General features: G+C 57.4%; 1 protein-coding gene across 1 annotated transcript in view; it reads right to left on the bottom strand.

Moving 5' to 3' along the window:
- CNTN2 (contactin 2) overlaps positions 1-23,873 on the bottom strand; it is a 30,251-nt gene extending 6,378 nt beyond the window's left edge. The window contains exons 1-17 of the mRNA XM_032710802.1: positions 23,720-23,873; positions 13,263-13,361; positions 9,143-9,287; positions 8,196-8,371; positions 7,814-7,909; positions 7,379-7,588; positions 6,588-6,687; positions 6,164-6,339; positions 5,386-5,522; positions 4,764-4,893; positions 3,750-3,900; positions 3,344-3,471; positions 2,836-3,011; positions 1,787-1,907; positions 1,261-1,419; positions 989-1,138; positions 247-317 (exon numbers count right to left, since the gene is read on the bottom strand). Coding sequence (XP_032566693.1) covers positions 247-317; positions 989-1,138; positions 1,261-1,419; positions 1,787-1,907; positions 2,836-3,011; positions 3,344-3,471; positions 3,750-3,900; positions 4,764-4,893; positions 5,386-5,522; positions 6,164-6,339; positions 6,588-6,687; positions 7,379-7,588; positions 7,814-7,909; positions 8,196-8,371; positions 9,143-9,287; positions 13,263-13,344 — 2,208 coding nt within the window. The 5' untranslated portion in view covers positions 13,345-13,361; positions 23,720-23,873. The remainder of the gene's footprint in view (positions 1-246; positions 318-988; positions 1,139-1,260; positions 1,420-1,786; positions 1,908-2,835; positions 3,012-3,343; positions 3,472-3,749; positions 3,901-4,763; positions 4,894-5,385; positions 5,523-6,163; positions 6,340-6,587; positions 6,688-7,378; positions 7,589-7,813; positions 7,910-8,195; positions 8,372-9,142; positions 9,288-13,262; positions 13,362-23,719) is intronic.
- Between the last annotated feature and the right edge of the window lie 946 nt (positions 23,874-24,819).

Below are 24,819 nucleotides of genomic sequence, written 5' to 3'. Positions count from 1 at the left end.
AAAGCCCATCAGAGCCACTCCAGAGGAACTCAAAGGTTTGGTGGTTTAAAGATCAAACCGGCAGGAGCCTGCAGAACCAAACCCGGCACTTGCTGCCATCAATTAAAATCTAGGGAACTTCTATCATTTCCAACAAAGCCAGCAGGATTTTTGACCAAGTTTGGCTCAACAGAATCCTGACTGGAGCAGGGATTTCCCAAAGGGAGTGGCCCGGGCTCCCCCCCTTGGCCCCCAGCCAGCACTCACCGTCCAGTTGATGATGAGCTCGTTGGGAGCCCCTCCACCGCCGCCGAGCCCAGATGGTGCCACAGTGGGTGCTGTCAGGTCCCCAAACAAAAGCAGACAGCACAGGTTGGGTTAAGGGGGTGGCAGTGATGGAGACAGGCACAGACACGGCACGTCACAGGCAGTGACAGCTCCCGGGGAGGGGCTGGTCTCTTTTTTTTTACCCGTGGAAATCAGGTCTGGAACACCGGCTTGTGCCTGCCCAACTCGTCTCCGAGGGGACAGGGATGAAGCCCAAAGGCAGGGATGTGGAGGGGAGCTTTTATTGGAAAGGAGTTGCTTTGCATTTGGCACACTGAGAACTGAGTTCTGCTGCTCTTCCAGCCCTTGTACTGGCACGTTCGGGCAGCCAGGGATGGGATGAAAATTCCCAGCTCTTTGCTGGGAAATCTGCCTTGTTCTTGCAGAACTGTGCTCTGTGATACAACAGCTCTTTCCCCTTCCTTGCCTTGCTGCCCAGAAGGTTTGAAGACAGGGTTTATAATGCTTTCATATGCTGGCTCTGACGCCGGGGAAGTCACTGCCAGCTCTGCCACTGCTTCGTGTTTGCCATGGAAATGGGCAGAGAGGCAGAAAATCCTGTGATGGCCTCACCTCCAGGAGCACTCGAGGGGATGATTAATCCTTTGGGACCAAGCCAGCCTTCCCCCTCCAGCAGGCAGGGACAGATCCCTCGGGTTCCCAGGGGTGTCCCCACACCTACCTGCTTCCTTGGTGCGGATTTTGCTGGAGGGTAAACTCGGCTCCCCCACTCCCAGGATGTTACTGGCCAGGACCCGGAACTCGTAATCCATCCAAGGGATGAGGTTCACCACCTGGGCTGTCTCTGCGTTGCCTTCAATGTTTACAGGATCTATATAATCCAATAACACCAGAGGAGGGCGAATAGAGCGAGTGGCAGCACAGAGCAGGGGCTCACCAGTGCCTGGTGGCCCTCGAGGGCCGTGTCCCCAGTGCTGCCATCGAGACACTTACTGGTCCTCATCTGCTTCCACTTGCTGGAGAGGAGGGTCCTGGCCTCGATGAGGTACCTGGCGATGGGGCTGTGGTTGTCAAAGCCACGGCTCCAGCTCAGCTGGACGCTGGTGTCACTGATGTCTCTCACCACCACACCCCCGGGGGGGCCTGGAGGCCCTGGGAGACAAAGGGACGTGTTACTCAGATCAAAGATTTGGAGCTTCATCGCTCTTTGCGTTGTGCAGGTCGTAAATTGACATCAGGCCTTTCTTTTCTGGAGGCTGGGAGGCCTCACCTCCAGTTTTTACCCTCCAGAAAAAGCTCCTTTCAGATCTCACAGAACCATCAAGGCTGGGAAAAGACCCCCAAGGTCATCAAGCCCAACCTTTGGCCGAAAACCACCACGCCCATTAAGCTGCGTCACGAAGTTCAGACATCAGACGGTGGGGTGGCTGCAAGGGGAGGGCAAACTGATCCCTTGCAAGGGCCATGCCACGACTTAGGGGCCTGTGAGGAGCAGGGAGGCTCCTGGCAGGGCAGTTACCCCGGACGGTGAGCGTGGCTGACTCCGAGGCGCTGTCCACCACGGTCTGGGCCGTGCACGTGTAACGCCCCGAGTGCCTCAGCTGCGCGTTGGAGATGCTCAGGTCCCCGATGGCTTCCTTCTGCAGGGGGGAGAGAGAACAGGCAGTGGGGAGGGTGTTTGAACCCGATCGCAGGTCAGAGTTTGTGGTTTGGGTTTGCAAAGCTGGGTTTTGGTAGCGGGGGGGGGGTGTGGAAGTGGGATCTGTGAGGAGCTGCTGGAGGATTCCCCCGTGTGTGATGGAGCCCCAGGGCCAGCTGGCCCCAAGAGGGACCCACTGCTGGCCAAGGCTGAGCCCATCAGGTGGCCTGTGCTGAGTCTGTTTTGCGCATGGTGGTGATCACTGAGTGACCTGAGTGATCTGAGTGACCTCTGAGTGATCCCTGAGTGACCTCTGAGTGATCTGAGTGATCCCTGAGTGATCCTTGAGTGATCTGAGTGATCCCTGAGTGACCTCTGAGTGATCTGAGTGACCTCTGAGTGATCCCTGAGTGATCCCTGAGTGATCTCTGAGTGATCTGAGTGATCCCTGAGTGACCTCTGAGTGATCTGAGTGATCCCTGAGTGACCTCTGAGTGATCTGAGTGACCTCTGAGTGACCTCTGAGTGATCCCTGAGTGATCTCTGAGTGATCTGAGTGATCCCTGAGTGACCTCTGAGTGATCTGAGTGATCCCTGAGTGACCTCTGAATGATCCCTGGGTGATCCCTGGGTGATCCCTGCCTGCCCTCATCTCTACCCATGAGCCTTCCCCTCTCCCTCGTCCAGCTGAGGAGAGGAGTGATCACAGAATCACGGAATGGTTCGGGTTGGAAGGGACCTTAAGATCATCTCATCCCACCCCCTGCCACGGGCAGGGACACCTCCCACTGTCCCAGGTCGCTCCATCCAACCTGGCCTTGGACACTTGCAGAGATTTGGAGTTCAGCCCCCCCCAGACACACAAACAACGAGGCTGGCACTAATTCCCCATCCCCTTTTGGTGGCACAGGAGTGCCCTGTGCCCTCACCACGCTGGCTCGCCAGTAGTGCCCCTCAGACTTGTCAAAGTCGATGGGGAAATCGTCCAGGGCCCAGGTGAAGGTGAGGTCCATGGTGGGGTCATGGGACGCGTGGCACTGCAGGGTGAGGTTCTCACCCACGTTGATGTCAGCGCTGGACGGTGCCAGGGTGATCTTGGTGGCATCTGCAGAGAAAGAGCAGAGAGGGGCTGTGAGCTGAGAACATCCACGTGCCAGTATCCCAACCAACCAACACCTTTCCAGCTCGTCCTCCCTCTGGACTTTGACAGGAGGAAGAGGAGGGACTGTGGTCGTTAGAGAAGGGAAGTGCTTTTCTCCAGGTTGGTGGGGGATGTGGTGGGTCAGCAGAAGGTTTTGCTGCCCCACAGGCTGAGATTACTTTGATTCCCCGAGTACTGCATTGGTTTTGGGGGTATAAGGAGAGGAGAAATATCCCATCAGTCATTCTTAGACGTTTCTTGCTCGATTGACCCCAAATCAAGGCAAACAGCTCTACCTCGAACAGAGAGGATCCCAGTGCTGTTGGCTTTGCCCATGAAATTCTCAGCAAAGCAGGTGTATTTTCCCTCATCAGATTTGCTGATGTTCTGGAGGATCAAGGTGCCATCTGCAGTAATAGTCACCCTGGAGAGGGAGAGGAACCACACAAGAGGAAGGTTAAAAATGGCTGTTCACTCTCTACCCCGGTAATTTCCAGCACTTGCTGCTTTTAGAGAAATCAGGGATAAAAAAGACAGACAGAAAAATATCATGTAGGAGTTTTCTAAAGAAGAAATTAGAGGAACAACAAAGCTCAGGGACGGAGCAGCACATTTGGGTCATCAAGTCCAGTCTTCTGGCAAGAAAAAAAGAAAGTGATTTTAGCTACAGTTTCTAGGCAGAAGCTGAGTCTGTGCTGCTACCTGCTGCTGTTGACCAGAAGCTCAGTCCCCTTGGTCCAGAGCACAGTGGCTTTGGGTGCTGCTCGTGGCTGGCAGGGGATGATGACCTTCCCACTCCGGGCTGCCGGGATCAGCCGCTTCACTGGGCTTAGTCTAAAATCTGGTGCTAAGGCTACAGGGGGGAAAAGACAGGGTTAAGGAATGGTCAGAACCCCCTGCTCGGGGGGCGTTTGAAGGGCCGTGTGACTGGGTGTTGATCTGTTGTTGGATGGCTTGGTAAGAGAAGCGAGGCAATATCTGGAGAGCGGGATGAAAGGAGTGGTTCCTCTGCTGCTGGGTGGGTTCTAACACCTGCCAGGGCAGGTGTTGGGTGACACACCTGTTCACACAGCAATGGGAATGGCCCTAACAAGTGCAAGGTCTTGGAGAGACACAAGAACAGCTGCTTTGGAACATGTCGAGGATATTCTCTTCAATATCCTGCCCAAAGTCCCCAGCACAGACATCCAGCTTGCCTAAAACTCCTCCTGGGATCTCAGAGAGAATTGGGATTTACCTGTCGCCCTCAGTGTCTTAATGTTGAGCTCAGGGCCTTTAATTTATCTCTGGAATCTCCTGACCACAAGGAGATAAACTTTTAGACCAGTGTGGAACAGGTTTGGCATCAGTTCAGCTCCATTCACCATCCACCAAAACAGGCTGAATGGATGCTGAACTCTTGGGGTTTTGACCTTTTCCCTCCAAAAAAGAGGAGCTGGTAGTGGAAGAGAATTTGTAGTGCTGCTGCTGGGTGTCCTGTACACTCTCTGTGGCTAAACAGATGTCCTTGTTCTCTTTCAGAGTTACTGAATTTACACAGGATTTAGATTTTAAAGGGTCGTAGAGTGTCTTATTGGACCAGCAGCTACATTTCAATGGTGAGTGAAGCAGTTTTTGTCTGCTCCCATCTTTAATCTGGGATCGCGAGCATCGGGACGAGTCTAAAATGCTTCAGTGTCCCATTGAAACCCAGAGCTCTGGGAAGGGAGGAATTACCTTGCACTGTTAATTCAGCACTTGCATAAACTGTGCCATGCTTGTTCTCAGCCACACACTGATACATGCCAGAGTCCTCCAGGACTAGCTTGGAAAATCTCAGCTCTCCACCGCTCACTTCGATGCGGTTCTGTGCAAACAAGAGGATGAACCCATTAGATGAGAAAAAAAACAAAAGTGGAACTCAATCCTCGGGTGGCCAGGGTTGAGTTTCATTGCAGGCTCTTCGGAGCCAGCCTGGTTTTCCACGGGGGAAAACTCAGGGTGTGTTTTTAGGGCCGTCCAGTCTCTCCCCCACGTCGCCGTGCTCTGCTCGCTGAGACTGCCGAGCGCCCGGGCAGCACCGTGCAGGTCACACCAAGGCAGGTATTCACCTGCCCTGATAACTGGCTGTGAGTCCCTGCAGTTGCACGAAGCAATGGCTGGGATGGCAGTGCCAGCAGAGGGAACTTGGGATCGTGGCAGTTGCTTTGCAGCCTCATGGGGGCACATGGAAGGGGGATGCGGGGTGAGGAACGGGCTGGAGATGCGTTTGCAGCGAGGCGGGAGAAGGGGCTGAGTCTGGAGGAGCGGGGTCGGTGCTGAGGGGTGCTGGGGGGGTTGGGGGGGTTGTCAGGGGTACCTGGGAGCTCAGGGGCTGCCCGTCCCGGAGCCACCTGACCGTGGGCCGGGGTTTGCCGGCGGCCGCGCAGCTCCAGCGCAGGTCGGACCCGATGTCGGCCTCCGTGTCCGCGATGACCTTCAGCCACTCGGGCTGGGCTGTGAGAGAGGGGCAGAGCAGGAGCTCAGCTCGGGGGGCAGTGCTGCCAGGCAGGCAGCAGGATGCCCGTGGCACCATGGTTGGCACAGCAGGAGCAGCCTCGTCCTCCTGTGCGTGAGGCAGAGCCGGGTCCTGCAGGGCTGCGGCTGCTGCTCTGCACTGAATGGATCCACAGCCAAGGAGGAACTTGGGGGGTTCTCTCCCTAAGAGTTGATGCAGCCACTCCTGAACTATGGAGTCATGGAATCCCAGACTGGTTTGGGTTGGAAGGGACCGTAAAGCTCACCCAGTGCCACCCCCTGCCATGGGCAGAGACACCTTCCACCAGCCCAGGTTGGTCCAAATTATCCAACCTGGCCTTGGGCACTTCCAGGGATGGGGCAGCCACAGCTTCTCTGGGCAACCTGTGCCAGGGCCTCCCCACCCTCACAGGGAAGAATCCCTTCCCAATATCCGACCTAAACCTGCCCTCCTTCAGCTTTAGGCCATTCCTGAACTTCAGGATAAGAGGTGGTGGTTTTGCTCCCAAAGCCTCACTTTGTGCCCGGGGCACCTTGCTGTGCTCTGCAAAGGCACATATTTTAGTCAAAGATCCATGTTTGAGGGTGTTCCCTTGGGTGAACACACATCCAGGGGTTACCTTGGATGATGATCCGGCCCTGGTGGGTGTCTCTGCCTTTGATGTTCTCAGCCTCACACTCGTAGGTGCCCTCGTCCTCAAAGCCAACATCCTGGATCTGCAGGAGGGGCTCGCTGCCGATCCACTTGGAGGACTGGGAGCCATCCAGCTTCCTCCACTTTATCCGGGGGACAGGGCTGTGGAAAAGCCAGGCTGGTGAACCTGGGTGACACCACAGCTCAGAGCAACCCCGTCCCCACGTCCCCTGGGTGCCCTCCCAGCTGGGCCTTGGCCAGCAGGACAGATGGCTGCAGCCACTTCCCCTTTCCCACTCTCCCTCCCTCTCTGGCCTCCACCAGGGCCGTTGGAGAGAGGAGGTGTGAGGCTGCAGGTTCTGCCATTCCCTCCCCATCCCGAGCCCGAGTGACACGGACACTGCACTCACTTCCCAAAGGCAAAGCACTCCAGAGTCACCACCTGCCCTGCCAGGGCGTAGGTGTCTGCAGGGAACCTGGCCTTGATGCTGGGGGCGAACTGCCGGGCATCTGTCGGGGGGAAAACGTGGTGAGGAGCCCTGGAGGACTGCAAAATGTCCTGGAGGGCTCCAAAATGTCCTGGAGGGCTCCAAAATATCCTGGAGGACTCCAAAATATCCTGGAGGACTCCAAAATGCCACCTAGGAGGGGAGGTCTCAAAGGGCAGAGGGACCCGCGGGGTGACACGACTTTCCCAGACCTTTGTGTGGGCAGAGGTTTCATTTGCTTCTCATAGCAGTCTCTAAAAATCTCTTTACGACATCTGAGGGCTATTTCTCCTTGATTTCCTAGAGCCACAGAATCCTACAATGGTTTGAGTTGGAAGGGACCTTAAAGCTCATCCAGTTCCACCTGCCCTGGGCAGGGAATCTCCCACTAGCCCAGGCTGCTCCAAGCCCCGTCCATCCAGGCCTTCCTACCTGTTTAACTCTCTTTCCCCCGCCCCAGAAGCATTTTTTAAAGACAGAGAATCCCCCACAGCTGAGGTTTGGGAGGGCTGCCTGCCCCCCATTCCAGCCAATCCATATTTTTATGAGCTCTGAAGCTCCCCTGAGAGGCTGGTGGGTGACTTGGGCGCTGCTGGTGTCCTGTGGAGTGGCTTAATTTTGCATTTCCCCCCCAATAACTGGCATTATCCCGCTGATCCAAGGGCACTGATCCAAGGGCACTGATCCAAGGGCACTGATCCAAGGGCACTGACCCTCTGCCGTGAGGCTGAGCCGGGAGAACTTGCTGAAGACGCTCTTGGTGATGAAGTCGATGTGGCTGGTGGCAAAGCAGGAGTAGTTGCCCAGGTCAGAGGCCTCTGTCTTGGCAATGTAGAGGTTTCCCGTGGTCTGGGAGACAAAACGTCTCCCGTCGGCCGGGATGAAATTGGGGAACTCGTTCAGGAGCCACCGATAGGACAAACCTGGGGAAGAGGGGAGAGGAATGATCTGCAGGGCCTGTCTGGGTCCTCCTGGGAGGGGTGAACCCAGACTGGTCCTTGGAGTTGGTCCTTGTGTGGACACGCCAAGTCCTGCCTCTGCTTGGCTGCTGAATAAACCCCAGATTTCCTTCCCTAAAATTCCCCAAGGAAAGGCAGGAAGGTTGTGTCTCCCCTGCCTGTGGAGATGTGGAGGTGGCAGAGCCTTACCTGGGTAGTGGGGGGGAGGGCTGCAGGCAAACATCACCCCCCAGCCCTCGGTGATCCTCACGGGGTCCCGCTCCTCCGCCGAGAATTCCTGCAAAACTGAAGGGGCAAAGTGAAACCCGGACAGAGGAAAGCTGGGGGCATCACTGTGCTTTATCTCTGGGTCTTCTCAGTGCTTGTACAGAGGGAGATCCCAAAGGATTATTGGGTTTCTCTGTAGCACAATAAATTTCCATGGCACGCCCGTGGAAGTGCCAGGGGGTTTCTCCATGGGGTGGGGTTGGGTGCCATGGGCAGAGCTGCTCTCCCACATTTCTCCAGGTGAGCAGGGGGGCTCAGTTGGCCCCCCAGCTGCATTTCCTTTACCCTGGGGAGGCAAACTTACAGCCAAAGCGGAGGGAGGCCTCCCTGCTGACCACGGTGCCCCTGGAGTTGGATGCCAGGCACTGGTAGGATCCAGCATCCTTGGCTTTCACAGGGTTGCTGATCACCAGGTCCCCTGCAACCAGCCTGTAACGGGAGTCTGGCTCCACCTCAATGTCTGTGCCGTTCATCTTCCACCTGCAGAGAGCCAGAGGGGGGAGTGAGGGGGTGAATCCTCGTGGCCACACCCTGGGGCCTTACAGGGGGCTGTGCTGGTTGGTGTTCCAGCTCTGCTGGGATTGGAGTTAGATTCCTATCCTGGCTGTGCCCTGGGAGAGATGGCACAGCACAGAGTCACTGAGGTTGGAAAATCCCTCCAGGGTTGAGTCCAACCTGATCCTGGTTCCCACCTTGTCCCCCAGCCCAGGGCACTGAGTGCCACATCCAGTCCTTCCTTGGGCACCTCCAGGAGTGGGGACTCCAAACCTCCCTGGGCAGCCCCTTCCAGTGCCTGACCACCCTTTCCAGGGAGAAATTTTTCCCTAATATCCAACCTGACCCTCCCCTGGCACAGCTGGAGGCCGTTCCCTCTCCTCCTGTCCCTTGTTCCCTGGGAGCAGAGCCCGACCCCCCCCAGCTCCCCGCTCCTGTCAGGGGGTTGCAGAGCCAGAAGGTCCCCCCTGAGCCTCCTTTTCTCCAGGCTGAGCCCCCCCAGCTCCCTCAGTTCTCCTGCTGCTCCAGCCCCTTCCCAGCTCCCTCAGCTGGTCCTCCTGGGACTCACACCCCGTGTGGACGAGGAGGCTCATTCCCACCTTAATAATATAAAAGTGGAGAAGAGGAAGCAAATCCCAGTTGGTTTTCTCCTGGTGCTGGAGCAGAGGGGGCAGCTGAGCTCACCTGTAGGTCTGAGCTCACCTGTGGGGCTGAGCTCACCTGTGGGGCTGAGCTCACCTGTGGGGCTGAGCTCACCTGTAGGTCGCAGGGGGGTTGGCTCGTGCCCGGCAGGTCAGAGTGACCTTCTCCTCTGCTGAGCCTTCAGGGAAGAGGGTGTGGGAGGGCTGCTCCTCAAACACTGGCCCGTAGCTCCTGGTGCTGCTCTGGGCCTGGCACCAAACTGCAAGAGAGGGAAAACCCACTTGGCTTTTCCTAAAAAACGCTCCTTTCCAGCTCCATAGGGTGTCCCTGGCAGCAGGAGGAGCAGCGTGAGAGTCACAACCCATCTGTCAGCACAGCCCAGCCCTGGCTTGGGGCTCCCAGCCTGAGCTTCCCGTGGAGCATCCCACCCATCCCACCCTGCCAGAGGAGCATCCCACCCATCCCACCCTGCCAGGGGCACTGATGGCCCTGGAGATGCAAGGATGGAGGATATGCACATGCACCCCTTGGAAAACCACCTGCACACAGGCCTGGGGCTGGGAAGCCCTGGGTGCCCTCCCTGGGCTGGTTCCTCCTCTCTCTGCACAGGCTGGTTGGTTCCTCCTCATCCTCTCCAGGATGAGGGAGCAGGAGGAGACCCGGGATCATCCCAGCTCTGTTGGTCCCTCAGCCCCTGCATCTGCAGCACCCCCAGCTCTGACACTCAGACCAGTTGGTTGCTGGGGTGCAAACCAGTGCAGACCATTCTGTTCCAGGACTGGGATGAGCCTTGAGCTGCTTTTGGAGCCTTCAGACACGGGTTGGACTCTGATCTTGCTGTTGTGGGCACGGCTCAGGCTGAGGCACAAGAGGAACAGAAGGACCCTCCTGCTCCTCCCACGCTGTGTCTGGGTCCCCCTTTGGAGCCAGCACCCTTTGGTGACCCTTTGTCACTGGGAAGTGCCATCTGTCCTCGCTGAGGGACTCGTGTCTCAGATAAAGAACAAATTCTAGCAGGCCCCCTTCCACACAGGCTGGGTGGAAACCAGAATCCCAGGATGGTTTGGGATGGGAGGAACCTTAAAACCCATCCAGTTCCACCCTCCTGACCACCTTCCACCAGACCAGGTGGCTCCAAGCCCTGTCCAAAACCTGGCCTGGCAGCAACACTGTAAATAAGACCAAAGCAGAAGCTGCCTGGAAATCTCTTTATTGCAGGAGCAGCTGGTGGGATAATTGCCAGCAGGTCTGTCCTCTCCCTGGCACCTTGGAAATGCCTGTCTCTTATCAGGGAAGGAGCCACCAGCACAGTCCTCTGCTCACTGATAAGCTCCAAGATGCTTCTGTAGCTCCAGGATCCTTCCATGCTTCCTAATTGAATTAATAACTGTCTCAAACCCACAATCTGTCTCCTTCCCTCCACTCCCCAGCATGGGCACTCCTCAAATTAAGCGGCTCCAGCGAGTTTGATGTTTTATGCAAGAGTAACTTCCAGCAGGGAATGGCCAGCTCAGCTCTCTGGGATCAGGGGGAGCAGCCCCTCTACCTGCAGCTCCCGGGGTTTGGCTCCTGCTCCGTGCAGGGCCGAGGGTGGGATGGGAAAAGGGGGCTCTGCTAATTGGCTCAGTGGGTTTGGAGCAGCTGTCCCAGTACCAGGCAATTATCCCAGAGCTCGGGATGTGCTGCAGCAGGAGCCTGCTGATCCCTGGTGTCACACAGGGAGGGGGCTGAGCCCGGGGCTGACTCTTTGGAAGGAAAGAAAAGCAGCATTTTGAGGGCTGTGTCCCCTCCAAACCAGCGCCATTTCCTCCTTGAAACCTTCTGTTCCTGAAGGAAAAGCTCGTGGAAGCTGGAAATCTCCTCCCAGTGGGGTCAGCAGTGGCTGTGCTGAACAAGTCCCAGCTGGAAAGAACTCTGCTGACCAGCAGGAAAAACAATCTGGAGTTAATGGGGAATTAATAAGAAAGTACTAATTGTGTTCTGACAGGTGTGTTAATTGTGTTCTCACAGATGGCAGTGACTGGACTGAGGTTTAACAGCTTTACATTTTGAGATTAACGGGGAGCACGTGGTAAATAATTCCTATTTATTTAACAAATAAAATACATATTGTTACCACTCCCATCCACGCCCTTTCTCGTGGGATGCTCTTTTCCAGTCGAGCCAAATTAGGCTCATCCTCCCCTCGGCTTCCACCCAGACTCTGTGTCCCGTTGCTCTCCTCTGCTGTCCCTTTTTCCCTGCCAAGGTTATGGACTGCAACTGTGAGGGATTGATTTTCCCCAAGGAAATCAATGCCAGGAGTTCAGGTGAGTTTTTATCTCCAGTTCCAAGGTGTCTGGTCGGTGCTGGGGGTGAAATGCCTGCACCTCACTCATTAAACAAACACATTAAAGCCATAATTAAACAGTTCCAAGATGGGGATAAGGGTAAATTAAGAACTGAGGGTAAATCAGGGTGGTAAATTGAGGGTAGATCAGAACCTCTGAGACTGATTGTCTGGGACATTTCTGTCCCCTCAGAACTCTCATTTTTGATGTTACCAAGACATTCTGTCCTTGGGCCCTGCGGTTTGGGCAACAGGGAGAACAGACACGAAATCAAGGTCTCCTCCAATTCTGCAAGGAGCAAAGTGACCCGCTCGGAATTGTCTGTGCTGCTGCCAGCCAGGAGAGCAGGAACGATGGCAAACCCACCCCTGCACCTCCACAGCGACCTTCAGGAGCAGTGCAAATCAATACCAGCACCAAAATAAACAGAAACAGGTGCGAGTGGAGCATCTGAAAATGAAGATTTGGCAAAGCAGCTGCGGGGAGGTGACTCCAGAGCCTCCCTGGGCACCGGCCCCTTCCTGGCATTATTTGTGGGGTATTTTTAGGAATATGCTGAGAGCCAGACCTGGAAAGCCCAGGTGTGCAGGAGGCTGAACCTTTTCCCCTTTGTGCTGAGCCCTGAGCCAGCTCTGGAGGGCAGGGAATGATCCAGGGCTCAGCTGAGTGTTTTCCAAGCCGTATTCCAGCTCTGAGGACACATCCGTGGCTCCGGAGCGCTGCCCACAGCCTGGAGCCTCAGCACACGAGGGAGCTGGGCAATTAATTGGTGTTTGGGGCAGCCTGAACACACATGTGCCCAGAACCTGAGTGGTTATTTTTGAAGGGGCAGCTCCCAGAGGAGCAGAGGGGTTTGTTTTTAACGAGAAGCTTTGTGAGGAACAAAGGGTCAGGGCTTTAACCAGCCTTAGATCTCAAGATTTTCCAGAGCTTTTCCCAAATGAACAAAGGCCAGGGAGGTTTTTAGATTTTAGAGAGCTGTCCCTGTGCACTTGAGAAGCTTTAAAGCTCTACAGATTGCTCCAGACCTTTACACTTTGCTCCAGACCTAGAGGCTTTGGCATCTCTCACTGCTGCCATCATCGTGTCCCCAGACTCTCCCTCATGTCCCCAGGGAGGATTTCCCAGCTGGCTCCTGAGATCCATTGCACCATCAGCCAGAGGTCAGAGAAAATCACCCTCCCAGGCTTCCCAGAAGGGCAGTTTTGGGGGGGCTCAGCTTGGGCTGGGAGCGAGTTGCCTGAACTCAGGTGGTTAATGGGAGAACCCAAGTCCATCTCCATGCCCAGATTTGGGTCAGACCAATTTCCAAACAGGATAATTGCCTCCCAATCTAGGGCAGCCACCCCTCCTTCTGCCTCCTCGGGGATCCAGAGAACATTAAAAGGTAATTAGATATTTATAAGGACAGGCGAGCAGCCTCTGCCCGGGATGATGAATTAGCTTGAAGACATTATCTAATTCTCAGTTGGCTGAAATGAAATGTCTCCCTGCTGAAAAGGGACCTGCAGAGAGCAGCCTGAGCCTCCCTGAGATCCAGCAGTGGTCCCTGAGATCCAGCAGTGGTCCCTGATGAACAGGAATCTTTTTGCACTCAGGGTGTGGCCAACAAGGCATTCCCTAGAAAATCCAGGATGGTGAAGTGGCTTCACCACGGGTGACTCCCACTGGCAGAAGGAAATTCCTCCTGCATCTCCTGATTTCACCCAAACCTGGATTTAGAAAGGGGGGGAGGGGGAGATGTGTGTCAACCATTCCTGTCCTCTTTGAGCAGCACAAAGGGAAATTGGGAATAACACGGACACAGCCCCAGGTGGCACAACCCCCCCGAGGATTGGGCTGATCCCAACTGTTGTGTGTTGTCCCCCCGGACACCTCCCGCCTCTCCCAAGGGAAACTCTTACCCAGGAAGGTGCTGACAGCCAGGGACGTGTGGACAAACCCTCTGGTGCCTCCCATCCTGTGCCAGGTCATGGGGTGGAGCATCTACGGGGACGGTGGCCCTGCGAGGGATGGAGAGCGGGGTGAGCTGCCAGGAGCTGCAATCCGAGTCCCTTCCCGGGGATATTCCATGGTTCCGTGATTCCAGAGGCTCTGCCCCAGGGCACAGCGTCCAGCTGTGCCATCCTGCTGGCCACAGGCCCAGGGCAGAGTCACCCCAGGGCGAACATCCAGCTGTCCCAAGGGCAGGGCAGCAGTTGAAGGAGCTCTTTTTTTCTCCCTGGCACCACAAATCTGGTCGGGGAGTTGTTGTTGTTCCTCCTCCCTCGTTATCTGCTCTCCTTCCCCCCCCCACCTCCAAAAATAACACTCCCTCCTGAGCATTTCTGATTAAAAACCACAAAGGCAGAAGCATACACAGGATGTTGGTGGGGGGTGAGGAGGAAGAAATGATCTGGTACTTTGTGAAAATAACAGATATTGGGAAGGAATTCTTCCCTGAGAGGGTGGGGAGGCACCGGAACGGGTTTTTCGGAGGAGTTGTGGACTCTCCATCCCTGGAAGTGTCCAAGGCCAGGTTGGAGCAACCTGGGCCAGTGGAAGGTGCCCCTGCCCGTGGCAGGGGGTGGCACTGGGTGATCTTTAAGGTCCCTTCCAACCCAAACCAGGCAGGGATTCTGTGATTCTATAAAAAAAGGCGTCTTTGATTGAACCTCCTCGGGCACTGCCTGATTTTGGGGGCTGTGCCAGCCCCGAGTCCCCTGTTCTGGACAGGCTGGGGGGCTCAGCCTCTCACCATGTGCTGCTCTCCAGCTTTTAGAGCCTCAGGCAGGGAGCTCAGGCTTCAGGGGGATGTGCAAAGGGGCAACACAGGGCTGGGTCCTTTCCTGCTTTTCTCTTAAGTGTAATGCATTTGAACAGTTAATGAAGGGCTGAGGGAGTGCCCAGGCATCTCCCGGTGCCCTGGAACGAATTAGCAGGGGCAGCAGAGCTGTCCAGTCCCCTCCACAGCCCCCTGCCTGCCAAGATCTCCCAAAAAATTAAAAAACCCAACCAAACCCTGTGCCCTCTGTGCTGCCCCTCGTCCCTGAGTTCTCCCGGCGCGGGAGCAGCTCCAGCACGGGCACCTCTTCCCCCGGCACTCCAGGAGGGATATCGGGCTGGATTTTTCCCCCCCGTCTTTGTTAACGGACCCGGCAGGAGGAGGAGGAGCCCGGGCTGCCCTCCCGAGCGCACAGCCCGCTGAGCCGCCGCTCAAGATGCTGCCAAGAGCTCCCGGGGCCGCCCGTGCTGCTCATCCCCCCTGCTCCAGCTGGTGCTGCTCCGCTCCTCTCCCGGCCCATCTGTCCGCCCGAGCTGCTCCCGAGCTCCCCCGAGCCGGGATTAGCCCCCGTCCCGCGGGATGCAGCCCCAGCTCGGCCGGTTTGTGACCGGCAGCCCCGGAGCTGCACCTGAGCAAACAGGAGAGCCCGGCTTTGCCCCCCCGCACCCCCCTCGGGGGACCCTGCCCGCTGCAAAAGCCGCCTTTCCCCTTTGTGTCCTCACCCAAATCCTTGATTTTTATCTCGTTTGGGTCAGGGGGCTGGAGCCCCTCTGCCCCCAGCGAGCTCTGGTTGGGGTTTGTTATCTGCCAGGTCCCAAAATAAGGCTGGAGCTTAATTATGGTGTGTGTGGCTGGGGGAGGAGGGACCCCTGCCTCCTTTTCCCCCTATTCCCAATCAGGCCGTGGCAGCTCCTGGTGGGAGCAGCGTTCTGGGCAGGGAATCTGGGGACGGAGCAGGGAAGGGCGTGGGGCACATTTCGCACATGGAAGCTGCTCCATTTGTTCCAGCAGCCCCGGAGTGAGTCAGTCACATGGAGTCACTTGATGTCAACGACAATCACGCCCCAAACGGCGTCCCGAGCCCACGGCCCTGCAGCAAACACTGTCCCTTTGTTCCCTGCCCCGGCCCTCAGCCGGGGGTGCTGAGCAGGCAGAGCTGCCACGGGGGGTCTGCGGGCGGTGCCAGCTCGGCACTAATTAACGGGTTGACTTTTTCCAGGTCTCCCCAGTTTGCTTCCTTAAGGGTCTGTGGAAGGCAGGGAGCAGTGGATCTGCAGCCCAGGAGCTGCCCCGGGAAGCTCTGACTGGCTGCAGCTTTGCTTCCCTTATTCCTTTTCCCTCTTGCTTTTAAAACAAACAGGAAAGAGGGTGGGAAAGTTCAGTTTGGTTATTTTTTGTAGAAACACAAATGGTTTGGGTCGGGAGGGACCTTAAAGCCCATCCCACCCCATCCCATCCCATCCCATCCCATCCCATCCCATCCCATCCCATCCCATCCCATCCCATCCCATCCCATCCCATCCCTTCCACTAGACCAGGGCACTCCTGGCCTTGAGATGGGATTCATCCCATCCAGGGATGGGGCAGCCACAGCTTCTCTGGGCAACCTGTGCCAGGGCCTGCCCACCCTCACAGGGGGGAATTCCTTCCTAAAATCCAATCTAAACCCACTCTCTGTCAGTTTAAATCCATGTAATAAGGAGGAGGAGGTCAGTGTGGGCCGCTGTCCCTCCTGGGGGGCTGGAGGCTCCTCTGGGCAGCTCCTGCCACCTCCCTGCTTTTATCAGCACTTCCCACTTGCTGCTGGATGTGCTGTATCTGAACAAGTTTCCTCCTGCCTGTCCCCTGTGCTTCCACCTCAACAGGAGGTGTTCCCGAGGGCTGGGCTGGGATCCGGGCAGGACGAGGGAAGGAAGAGCTGTGATGCCTTTCCATGGGACTACAGCCCCCAGCACCCCCCCTCGGCTTCACTCCCTGCAGCCAAGCAGAGCTGGTATCCTGTGGAAATCGAGCTGATTTGAGTTGTTGGATTATTTGTCGGTTCATTATTTGTGATGTAAAACCACAGCTCTGTGCTGGCTCCGGCTCTGCCTCTTCCCACCCCGCTCTCCCCATCTGTTCTCATCCCTTTTATTCACCACGTTCCCTCTTCCCACTCCCCTGTGCTCATCCCTCCACCTCCCCAGAGCCCCCCTCCAGGGTTGGCTGTTCCTGGAACGCTCGGGGTGGCTCGGGGTGGCTCTGGAGGTGGGATGTGCTGAGCTGCTCCTGGGAGGCTCCTGCTGAGGGAAGTGCTGCTGCTCTGCTGCTTTAAATCCAGCCTGTGCTTTAACTCGGTAAAAAAAAATCGGGAATGTGACAGCCAGGAGGAGCTCCAGGTACCGTCCCCACCAAATGGAGATGGAAGAGAGAAACGGAGGAGTTTCTCCGAGTGCTGACACTGAATTTATGTGCAACCAGAGACTGGATGAACTAATCCTCATGGATGCTGCTTTCCCTGGTCCTGGCTGCCTTGTCACCTAAAAGCCACGATCAAATTGTGCCTGAGGGGCTGCTGCTCTTGAGGTCACCCCTGGGGCTGGGCTGGGGTCTCAGAGGCCTCTCCAAAGCCACGACCCCGAGCACCCGACCCTCAGCTCCTCCCAAGCGTGCCCAGGCACTCTGCATCTCACATTCAGACCTCCCTCCATCCCTAATTAGAGGAGGGCCACAGGGACATGTTCTTTCCCCTCGTCCTGGGGTATTTTGACAGTCACTCGAGAGCCTTCTGCTGCACTGAAAGGGGATCTGCCCTCCCTGCTAATGGATGTGTCATTAATACCTCCTGCAGCAGGGCAGGCATGGGCACAGTGGGAAAACCACGAGCATTAGCCCTTTCCTCTGGAACCCCTGGGATCTGGGAGCGATCCATTATCGTGGAGACAGAGCTAAGGAGCTACAGAGAGACTGTGAGGAGTCCTGAGCCTCTGGGAGAGGAGACACTGCCTGGTCCTGGTCCAGCTCTGGCTGTGGAGCAGCATCCTCTGCAGGGGGGGGACTCCAGCTGGATTTTGGGTGTGGGGAGGCCAAGGGTGGCTTCTGGGGGGAGATGGGCTTTGACAGGAGGTGACAAGGCCAGCACAGCACTATCCATTACCAGGAGAAATCAGTGCAATTCCATCTCCTGTGCTCGCTGACCACAGGAGCACTTTTAAGTGGGGCAGCTCCTTGTGCTGCAGCTTTCCCTGGGGAAGGATTTTGCTCCTGAGGGTGGGTGATGCTGCAGCTCCTCCTGTGCTGAGTGTCTCTTTTATTCAGGAGCATGGCAAAGGCTGGGAAGGGCAGGCTTTTGATGTTCCCTGGGTTTTGACTTGCCCAAGGTTGGGAACAGTCTGTCCATCCCAGCACAGCGTGTTTCGGTGAAGTACAAATGGGTTTGTTGTAATGGATCTGTCCTCCTGTAAAACTGCCTGTGCTCAGGAGATTGATTTAAGAGGCAAACTCTGAATTCAGCCTCTCCTGAGCTTTTCTGAGTTCTGATCTCTTGGTGGCTCCAGGACCTGCAGCAGCAGCTGTTGCAGAAATCCTGCAAACCACCCCAAACCCACCCCAAGCAGCAAAGTGTCCAAGCCCCAAATGGGGACCAAAAGCAGCCTCAGAGGGTTCAAAGCCTTGTGGTGGAGCTCAGCCCTCCCCAGGCTCATCACACCCCAAAAACAGACCCCAAACCCCACTGCAGTTACTGGGGGACCCAGTGGGGTCAGAACACAAGGCAGAGGAGTGCTGTGGGCACTGCTGGTTTTGATATCTGTCCCCGGCCAAAGGACCTTAAATTGATCATAATCAATTAATTGTAGCAGCCCTGGCTGGATAAGGATCAGTGTTTGATCAGTGGCTCCTGCTCTTTCCTCCCCAGGTGGATGAACAGCTCAGAGCAGGGTGAGAGGAAGAGCCCAGGTTATCCAACATGATGGAAAAGACAGAGAAATCCCTGTGGGGGGAGAGAAAACCCCTCTGGGAGCTCAGTTCCAGGGGGGGCATCACTGGGAGAGTTTGGAGCTGCTGAGGGGCCGAGGCTGCAACGTTCCCACCCCCCCATCCCTGATTTTGTGTTGGATGGGACCGGATTGGAGCCAAGTGCTGGGAGAAGACCTGCTGCTCCGGGGCTTTGCTTCCCTGAGCGGATTTTATGGATGCTGGTGGATCAATGTGTGGTTGTGCCACGGGGGAGGCAGCCCTGGCACCCAGGAGCAGCTCCTGCTCGAAGCAGGGAGAGGTTTGGCTTCACCTGGGGGTAAAAAGAAGCCCTTCTGGTCCCGGGGTGAGGGGCAGGCGGGCTCTGGGGTGATCCCAGCAGGAAAGCTGCATCCAGGCACGGGCTCCCAGCACTCCCTGTTTTCCCTGTGCCTTTTAAGTGCCTTTCCCTAATAATTGGCTGGTGCATGCAGGGACATCGTGGGTCACAGCCCCTCATTGTCACAGGGGCTCAGTGGGAGTTTTCTTTTGGTTCAGCCCCATCCAGGCAAACCCTCCCTTTTGTGAGGAGACAAAGCCGGGATCTGCCTTCGCTCCGGGGACATGGGATGGGGTGTGGGAGGCACGGGATGGGCTGGGATCCCTGAGGGGATCCCTGGGGGGGTAAAATCTAATTCTGATAAAAAGGGTGATGTTATGAGGGGGCCTTTCCTGCTCTTCTGTTATGTTGGGAAGTCTGAATTTTCGATCTGAGCTTTGCAGTCAGCTGGTTTGCCTTTTTTTTGTAATTATCGTTATTATTCTTTTTTCTACCCCCCCTCGACCAAACCAGTTCCCATCTCTGGTTGCCACCACCTTGGTGCCTTGGGGTGCCTGATCCTCTGCTCTGCTGCAATAAACCCTTGGAAAGTCCCCAGGGTTTTGGGGCTGAAGCTCTTGGGGTGTCCCCACAGCCGGACCAGGCTCGTGCCACCCCCAGGAGGGACCTCGGGGCAGCTGCAGCAGCTCAGCCCTGAGGAGATGCCTTGGGGCATGAGAAAAGACAAAGCAGACCCACAGGAACAGCCAGGAAATCTTTCTGTGCATCCCCAGGCCCCAGGGCAGAGGGGATGAGGGAAGTTTGGCTCGGGAGGTGAATTCCCCACGAGCTGCAGCTCCGAGCTCTCCCTCCAGACTCGTGTTTCAATCGATAGCTCAGTCCACAGCAGCTGGGAAGACGCTCAGAGTCTTTGAGAACAAGGCCACGAGTGACTCCAGGTGAGCACGGGGGTGGCTGGGAGGGGATGTCTGCCCAAAACCCTCATTAATGCTGATTTTGGTGGGTAAAGTACCAAACATTGGGCCCTTCTCACAGACTCTCCCCTGCACGTTCACTGGGGTGCAAAGCACCCTCCAAGCATCTCTGGGCACAGCCTGCACCCCCTTTCCCTGGGAAATGCTGGTTATTCCTCAGGGATTGCACGGGAGGGGATGCTCACACAGGCTGGGAGTCGAGGTCACCTCCTCCGCAAAATAAAACTCCAAAATAAAGCTGCCCACTGCAGGTCTCCCCTTTCCTCTCCACGCTTGGAGCAGGTAGAGCTGAGCTGTGGGGAGCTCTGCCCAAACCCTGGGCCATCCCCAGCTCTGCCCAAACCCTGGGCCATCCCCAGCTCTGCCCAAACCCTGGGCCATCCCCAGCTCTGCCCAAACCCTGGGCCATCCCCAGCTCTGCCCAAACCCTGGGCCATCCCCAGCTCTGCCAGCCTTGCCAACCCACCCCCTCTGTGCTATTAGAGCTCCGTGGCGTCAGCAGCAGAGATTCTTTGATGTGGCACAGGTATAAATAGCTCCCTACCTGCACCAGAGCCTGCTCCATCCCCTCCCCGCTGCTGCCTTGGCAGGAACTGGTGCTGGGAGGGAGGAAAACCAAGTGGAGGGCTTTGGGAAACCTCGTGGCTGAGGCAGCCCCGGGGAGGTGTTGGGATCCCTGATCCCCCAGCCTGCTGCTGCTGTGACCTCACCCAGAGCCTTCCCGGTGTCTTGGGGGTCCCTCCATGGCACTGGGCATCTTCCCCAGCCCCACAGAGCTCCTCAGCCCTCACTTTGGCCCCACTGGGTTCTCATACTGGTGGTGCTGGGGAGGTGCAGAATCCCCAGGGGGACCTTGGTGTTCAATCCCCTCCCTCCTGGGATGAGGGGAAGGGATCCCCTGCAGTGGTGTCGTTTATTCTGCTCCTGGGAAGGCACCACCCCGGTGTCCAACCCTCTCTCCTGCCTTTGTTAAAGTGGTTTTAGGATTCAGCCTCCAAACGGTGTCAAGCTGCTCCTGCCCTTATGGAAACAAGCAGGAATCAGCACTGAACACTTATCCCTCTTCCTTCCTGGTTTATGGCTCTCTGGTGCAGGACTGACAGCTCCACAGGCTGTACAATAAATAATACATGTAATAATTTAGCATCCAGGCTGCTGGGGGGGGGGCTGGGTTTGGCTCTGGGTGGGAATTCCTCGTGTGCTCCCCGGAATTTTGGGACACCTCCCCTGGGTCGTGCTCAACACCCCCGGACCCCACATGGTGGCAATGGGGCCAGGAGTGTTTGTCATGGAATAAAAAACATTTTGGGTTCAAGGAGAGGGGTTTTGTGTAGCTTGAGAGCAGACTCTGTTTCCTTGTCTGCCCAGAGCTGTTCCTGCTCTCCAGCTCCAGGAGAACCCGAAGGCACCGAGTGTAGGAAAAGGCAGAAAGTGTCTAGAAAGAGCCTGATCCATCCTGTCACAGCACATTTGAATCGTGTTTCTTCTCTTCCATCCCTGTTTTTTGGCTCTTAAAGGACTCTCCAAGGAAGCCTCTCCCCTCTTTCCGTGTTATCTGTGTTTTAACATCTCCAAAAGTCCCTGCTGGGGGTTCCTGCCTGTGCTGTTTGTTTGTGCTGCAAGTTCCCCTGGTGGGAGGGGGCTGTGTGAGTGCAGCAGGGGGGTCCCACCGCCACCAGCCCACCTCAAAACCTTCCTGGGAATGTGCAGCTCCTCGTGCCTGGAAAGCCGTGCTGGTGCTGATTTAGGAAGGAGAGGGATGTGCTGAGCAAACCCCCACGAGACAGAGCCAAGCCCATCCCTGTTCTGAGCAGGGAGAGCTCCGGGATGGCCATCCCAGAGCCAGGAGCCACCCCAGAGCCAGGAGCCATCCCAGAGCCATCCCAGAGCCAGGAGTCATCTCAGAGCCATCCCAGAGCCAGGAGCCATCTCAGAGCCATCCCAGAGCCAGGAGCCATTGCAAAGCCATCCCAGAGCCAGGAGCCATTGCAAAGCCATCCCAGAGCCATCCCAGAGCCAGGAGCCATTGCAAAGCCATCCCAGAGCCATCCCAGAGCCAGGAGCCATCTCAGAGCCATCCCAGAGCCAGGAGCCATCTCAGAGCCATCCCAGAGCCAGGAGCCATTGCAAAGCCATCCCAGAGCCATCCCAGAGCCAGGAGCCATCCCAGAGCCATCCCAGAGCCAGGAGCCACCCCAGAGCATTCCCAGAGCCAGGAGCCACCCCAGAGCATTCCCAGAGCCATCCCAGAGCCAGGAGCCATCCCAGAGCCATCCCAGAGCCAGGAGCCATCTCAGAGCCATCCCAGAGCCAGAAGCCACCCCAGAGCCATCCCAGAGCCATCCCAGAGCCAGGAGCCACCCCAGAGCATTCCCAGAGCCATCCCAGAGCCAGAAGCCACCCCAGAGCCATCCCAGAGCCATCCCAGAGCCAGGAGCCACCCCAGAGCCCACGGATCCCTCCCTGCCTCCCCCAGCTCTGCTCGGCTGAGCAGGGAGCCCTGTGCTGCTGTGTGGGAGCTGTCGGGAGATCCCTGCAGGTGAGATGTTTTCCAGGTGGCTGCGTGGGTTTGTGTCATCCCAGCACCTTCACACCTTCACGGATTGGGGGGGTTGGCACGGCCAGTGCCAGGGACAAAGTGCTGTGGGAGACCTTGGAGCTCTCAGGGGTTGCTGAGAAACGTGTGGAGGTCTCTGCTTCTCGTCAGAATCCATGAGTTTTCATGGATAATTTGGATTTGGGGTGTATACAAAGCATTCAGTGTGGCTGAACAGCCGGGCTGGGCTTCACTGTGAGCTCAGCTCCACGTGGATTCCCAGCTCCAGGGAGCCTCCCTGTGCAGGTGGAGCTGCTGGGAGTGTGGGAAATGCCTCCCTAATGACCCCCTTGGGTTCTGCCTTTTCTGATCTGTTTGTGGTAAATCTGCAGAGAAAACTGTCACCCAGGTCATGAAACCCCCTGCAAAGATTGTGGGTGACAGAAGTGGTTGCTCTGTTTGGTGGGAGTCGATCAGGGGATGGAGAAGAGCGTTGGCATCCCTTTGCCTCCATCTGCCTGTGCCCCAGGAGCAGCTGGGCTGGCCATGACCCTTTTCCTTTGTTTCCTTTGCTTTTAGGTAATTCTGATCCACCCCTGGGAAGCACAGCTATTCCTACAAAGTTTGGGACCCACTGCTTCCCTGTGTGAGCAAAGCAAGTGGCTTCTGGGGCTGTTTTAGCTGTTGGGTGTGCTCAGGACCTCAAGAGGCTCATTTTTGGATGCAAACCTGTTCCTAAATCTCATGCAAGAGCCTGTGCTTGAGCTTTGTGCCCTCAGAGCTTCTGGTGGGCTGGGAGGAGTTGAGCTGTGCTCGGGGTCTGGGGAAAGCCAGAGGCTGCAGAGGCTGCTGCCTCCCATCCTCAAAGCAACCAGTGTTTCCTTGGAGAGATGACAGTGTCCCGTGGATAGTCCCCAGTGCAGCCAGAGGAATGATGCTGGGACTGCTGGGAGTGGAGCAGGGCTGGAGCAGCCAGTGGGGCAGCGTGGGTGGGATGAGAAGGGAAGTTTCAAGGCGTGGGAAGGGGGAGCCCCACGAATCACCTCCAGCCTCCCCTCCCACCGGCTGCTTCCCCATCCCAACATCCACCCCGTGTGAGCAGGGAGAGAGCACAGGGATGCCCTGACTGCCGGGTGCCCCCCACGGGGTGGGCAATTCATCCATGACTTTGCAGCTTCCCCACAGCCCTGAGCCCCCCTGACCCAAACCTCAGCCTCACAAATCCCCCCCCTGTGCCCGGAGCATCCCCCCTCTCCCTCCTCTCCCCCGGGATCTGGCCCCCCCTCCCCCCCCCGGAGGGTGAATTTGGACACCACGGTGTCCCTGCTCCCTCCTCCCTGGGGAGGGAACTCTCAGGTGCTCAGCGCTCAGATGGAGACGCTGAAATAGTTTTGTGGCAGCAGAAGCCCCGCGGACCCCAAAACCCCTCCCCGACCCCGCGAGCCGGAACGCGCCGACAGGGAAAAGCAGGACAGCGGTAAAGAACAACAAAAATATTCCCGGGCTCATCCCACAGGAGACATTCCTGCTGTGACAGCCGCGGCCGCCTCGGCCGCTCGGCCCCTGCCACAAGTGCCACCGCCGCGGCCCCCCCTTCTCCCACCTCCGCCCCCGGCTCCGCTCCGGCGCTGGCATCGCCCGCCCGGGGATGCCCGAAGGATGCCCGCCCGAGACCCGCGGGCTCCGGCACGTTCCCCCCGGCCGAAGCAAACCCAACCACGAGTTGTCTCCGGTGGGGAAGGGGTGCCCCGGCACGCGGAGCCCCTCCCGCAGCCCTCCAGGGCCGGCGCGGGGCGGGGGGGAAAGGCGCTTACCTTGTGCGGGGCGGCCGTGCGGGCATGAGCCGGGGGGCTGCGGGGCCTCGGCGCTGCCGGGGGGCTCGGCTGCGAGGCAGCGCTCGGCTGGTGGCTGCCCGAGCGGGGATGTGTGTGCCCAGAGCCACTGCAGCATCTCTGCATTAGGATGTGCTCCTCCCTCCCCTCCCTCCTTTGCGTGCGCGCTCCCTCGCTCGCTGCCAACCACCGCGCCGCTCCCCGGAGAGCGCAGGGGGGTGGTTTTTTTTTTTTCCCTCCTCCTCCTCCTGCCTTTACCTCACTTGCCACAGTCCAAGGACCAGTCAGGGAGGCAGAGAGACTCGCAGCATCATGCATAATTCATCCCCCGGCCTCCTGCCTGCTGCGCCCACCAGCCCCCGGCAGAGCCCCCTCGTCTGCTCCGCTCGCCGCCGGCTCGGCCCGTCCCTGGGGCCGGAGCAGGTGTAGGGCCTGGGGGGGGCTGGAGGGGTCCCAGCCCCTCTCTGTGGGGTGGAAGCAGGGAAGGGATCAGCCCCGGGTGGGGGGTGACAGACAGGGACGCCCATCTCTGTGAGGTATTTCTGTCCATACGCACCCCCTGTGCCCAAATATATACATATATTATACAATAGATCCATATATATTACACAATATCTCCAGATATGTGGGTTTTTATATGTATATATATATATGGATATCTGTATATATATGCACCCAGCCGGGCCGATGTTCCCGCTGAGGAAATTGCTGTACGGCCAAATTTTGGGATGCTCCGATGCTGAACTCGGGAGGACGCGGTTTCCTCGGAGGGGGCGGCGCGGGGGTGGCACCGCGGCCGCCTTTGGGGTTTTTGGGTGAGCCGGAGCCACCTCTGGCTGCGCCTGTGGTCCGAGGGGCTCGGGGCTGGCACCTAGAGCCTTTCCCGGGAATATCTGCAGCCGCGAGATCCTGGCTGGGGGAAGGTGTGTCCCGGTGGAGCGATGCCGTGGGATGAGACAGGGACACTCCAGGATTTCCTCCGCGATTCCCCGCGGGCACCGGAGTTCGGAGGGAAGAGATGCCGCCGATGCCACCCCCGCCGGGGTGCGGAGGGTGCCCGGTGCGGGGTTTTGCCGGTGGGC

Source organism: Chiroxiphia lanceolata, chromosome 25 (assembly GCF_009829145.1).
Source record: "Chiroxiphia lanceolata isolate bChiLan1 chromosome 25, bChiLan1.pri, whole genome shotgun sequence".
Taxonomy (NCBI): Eukaryota; Metazoa; Chordata; class Aves; order Passeriformes; family Pipridae; genus Chiroxiphia; species Chiroxiphia lanceolata.
The sequence above is the reverse complement of the archived record's forward strand: the minus strand, read 5'-3'. Positions and strand labels throughout refer to the sequence as shown.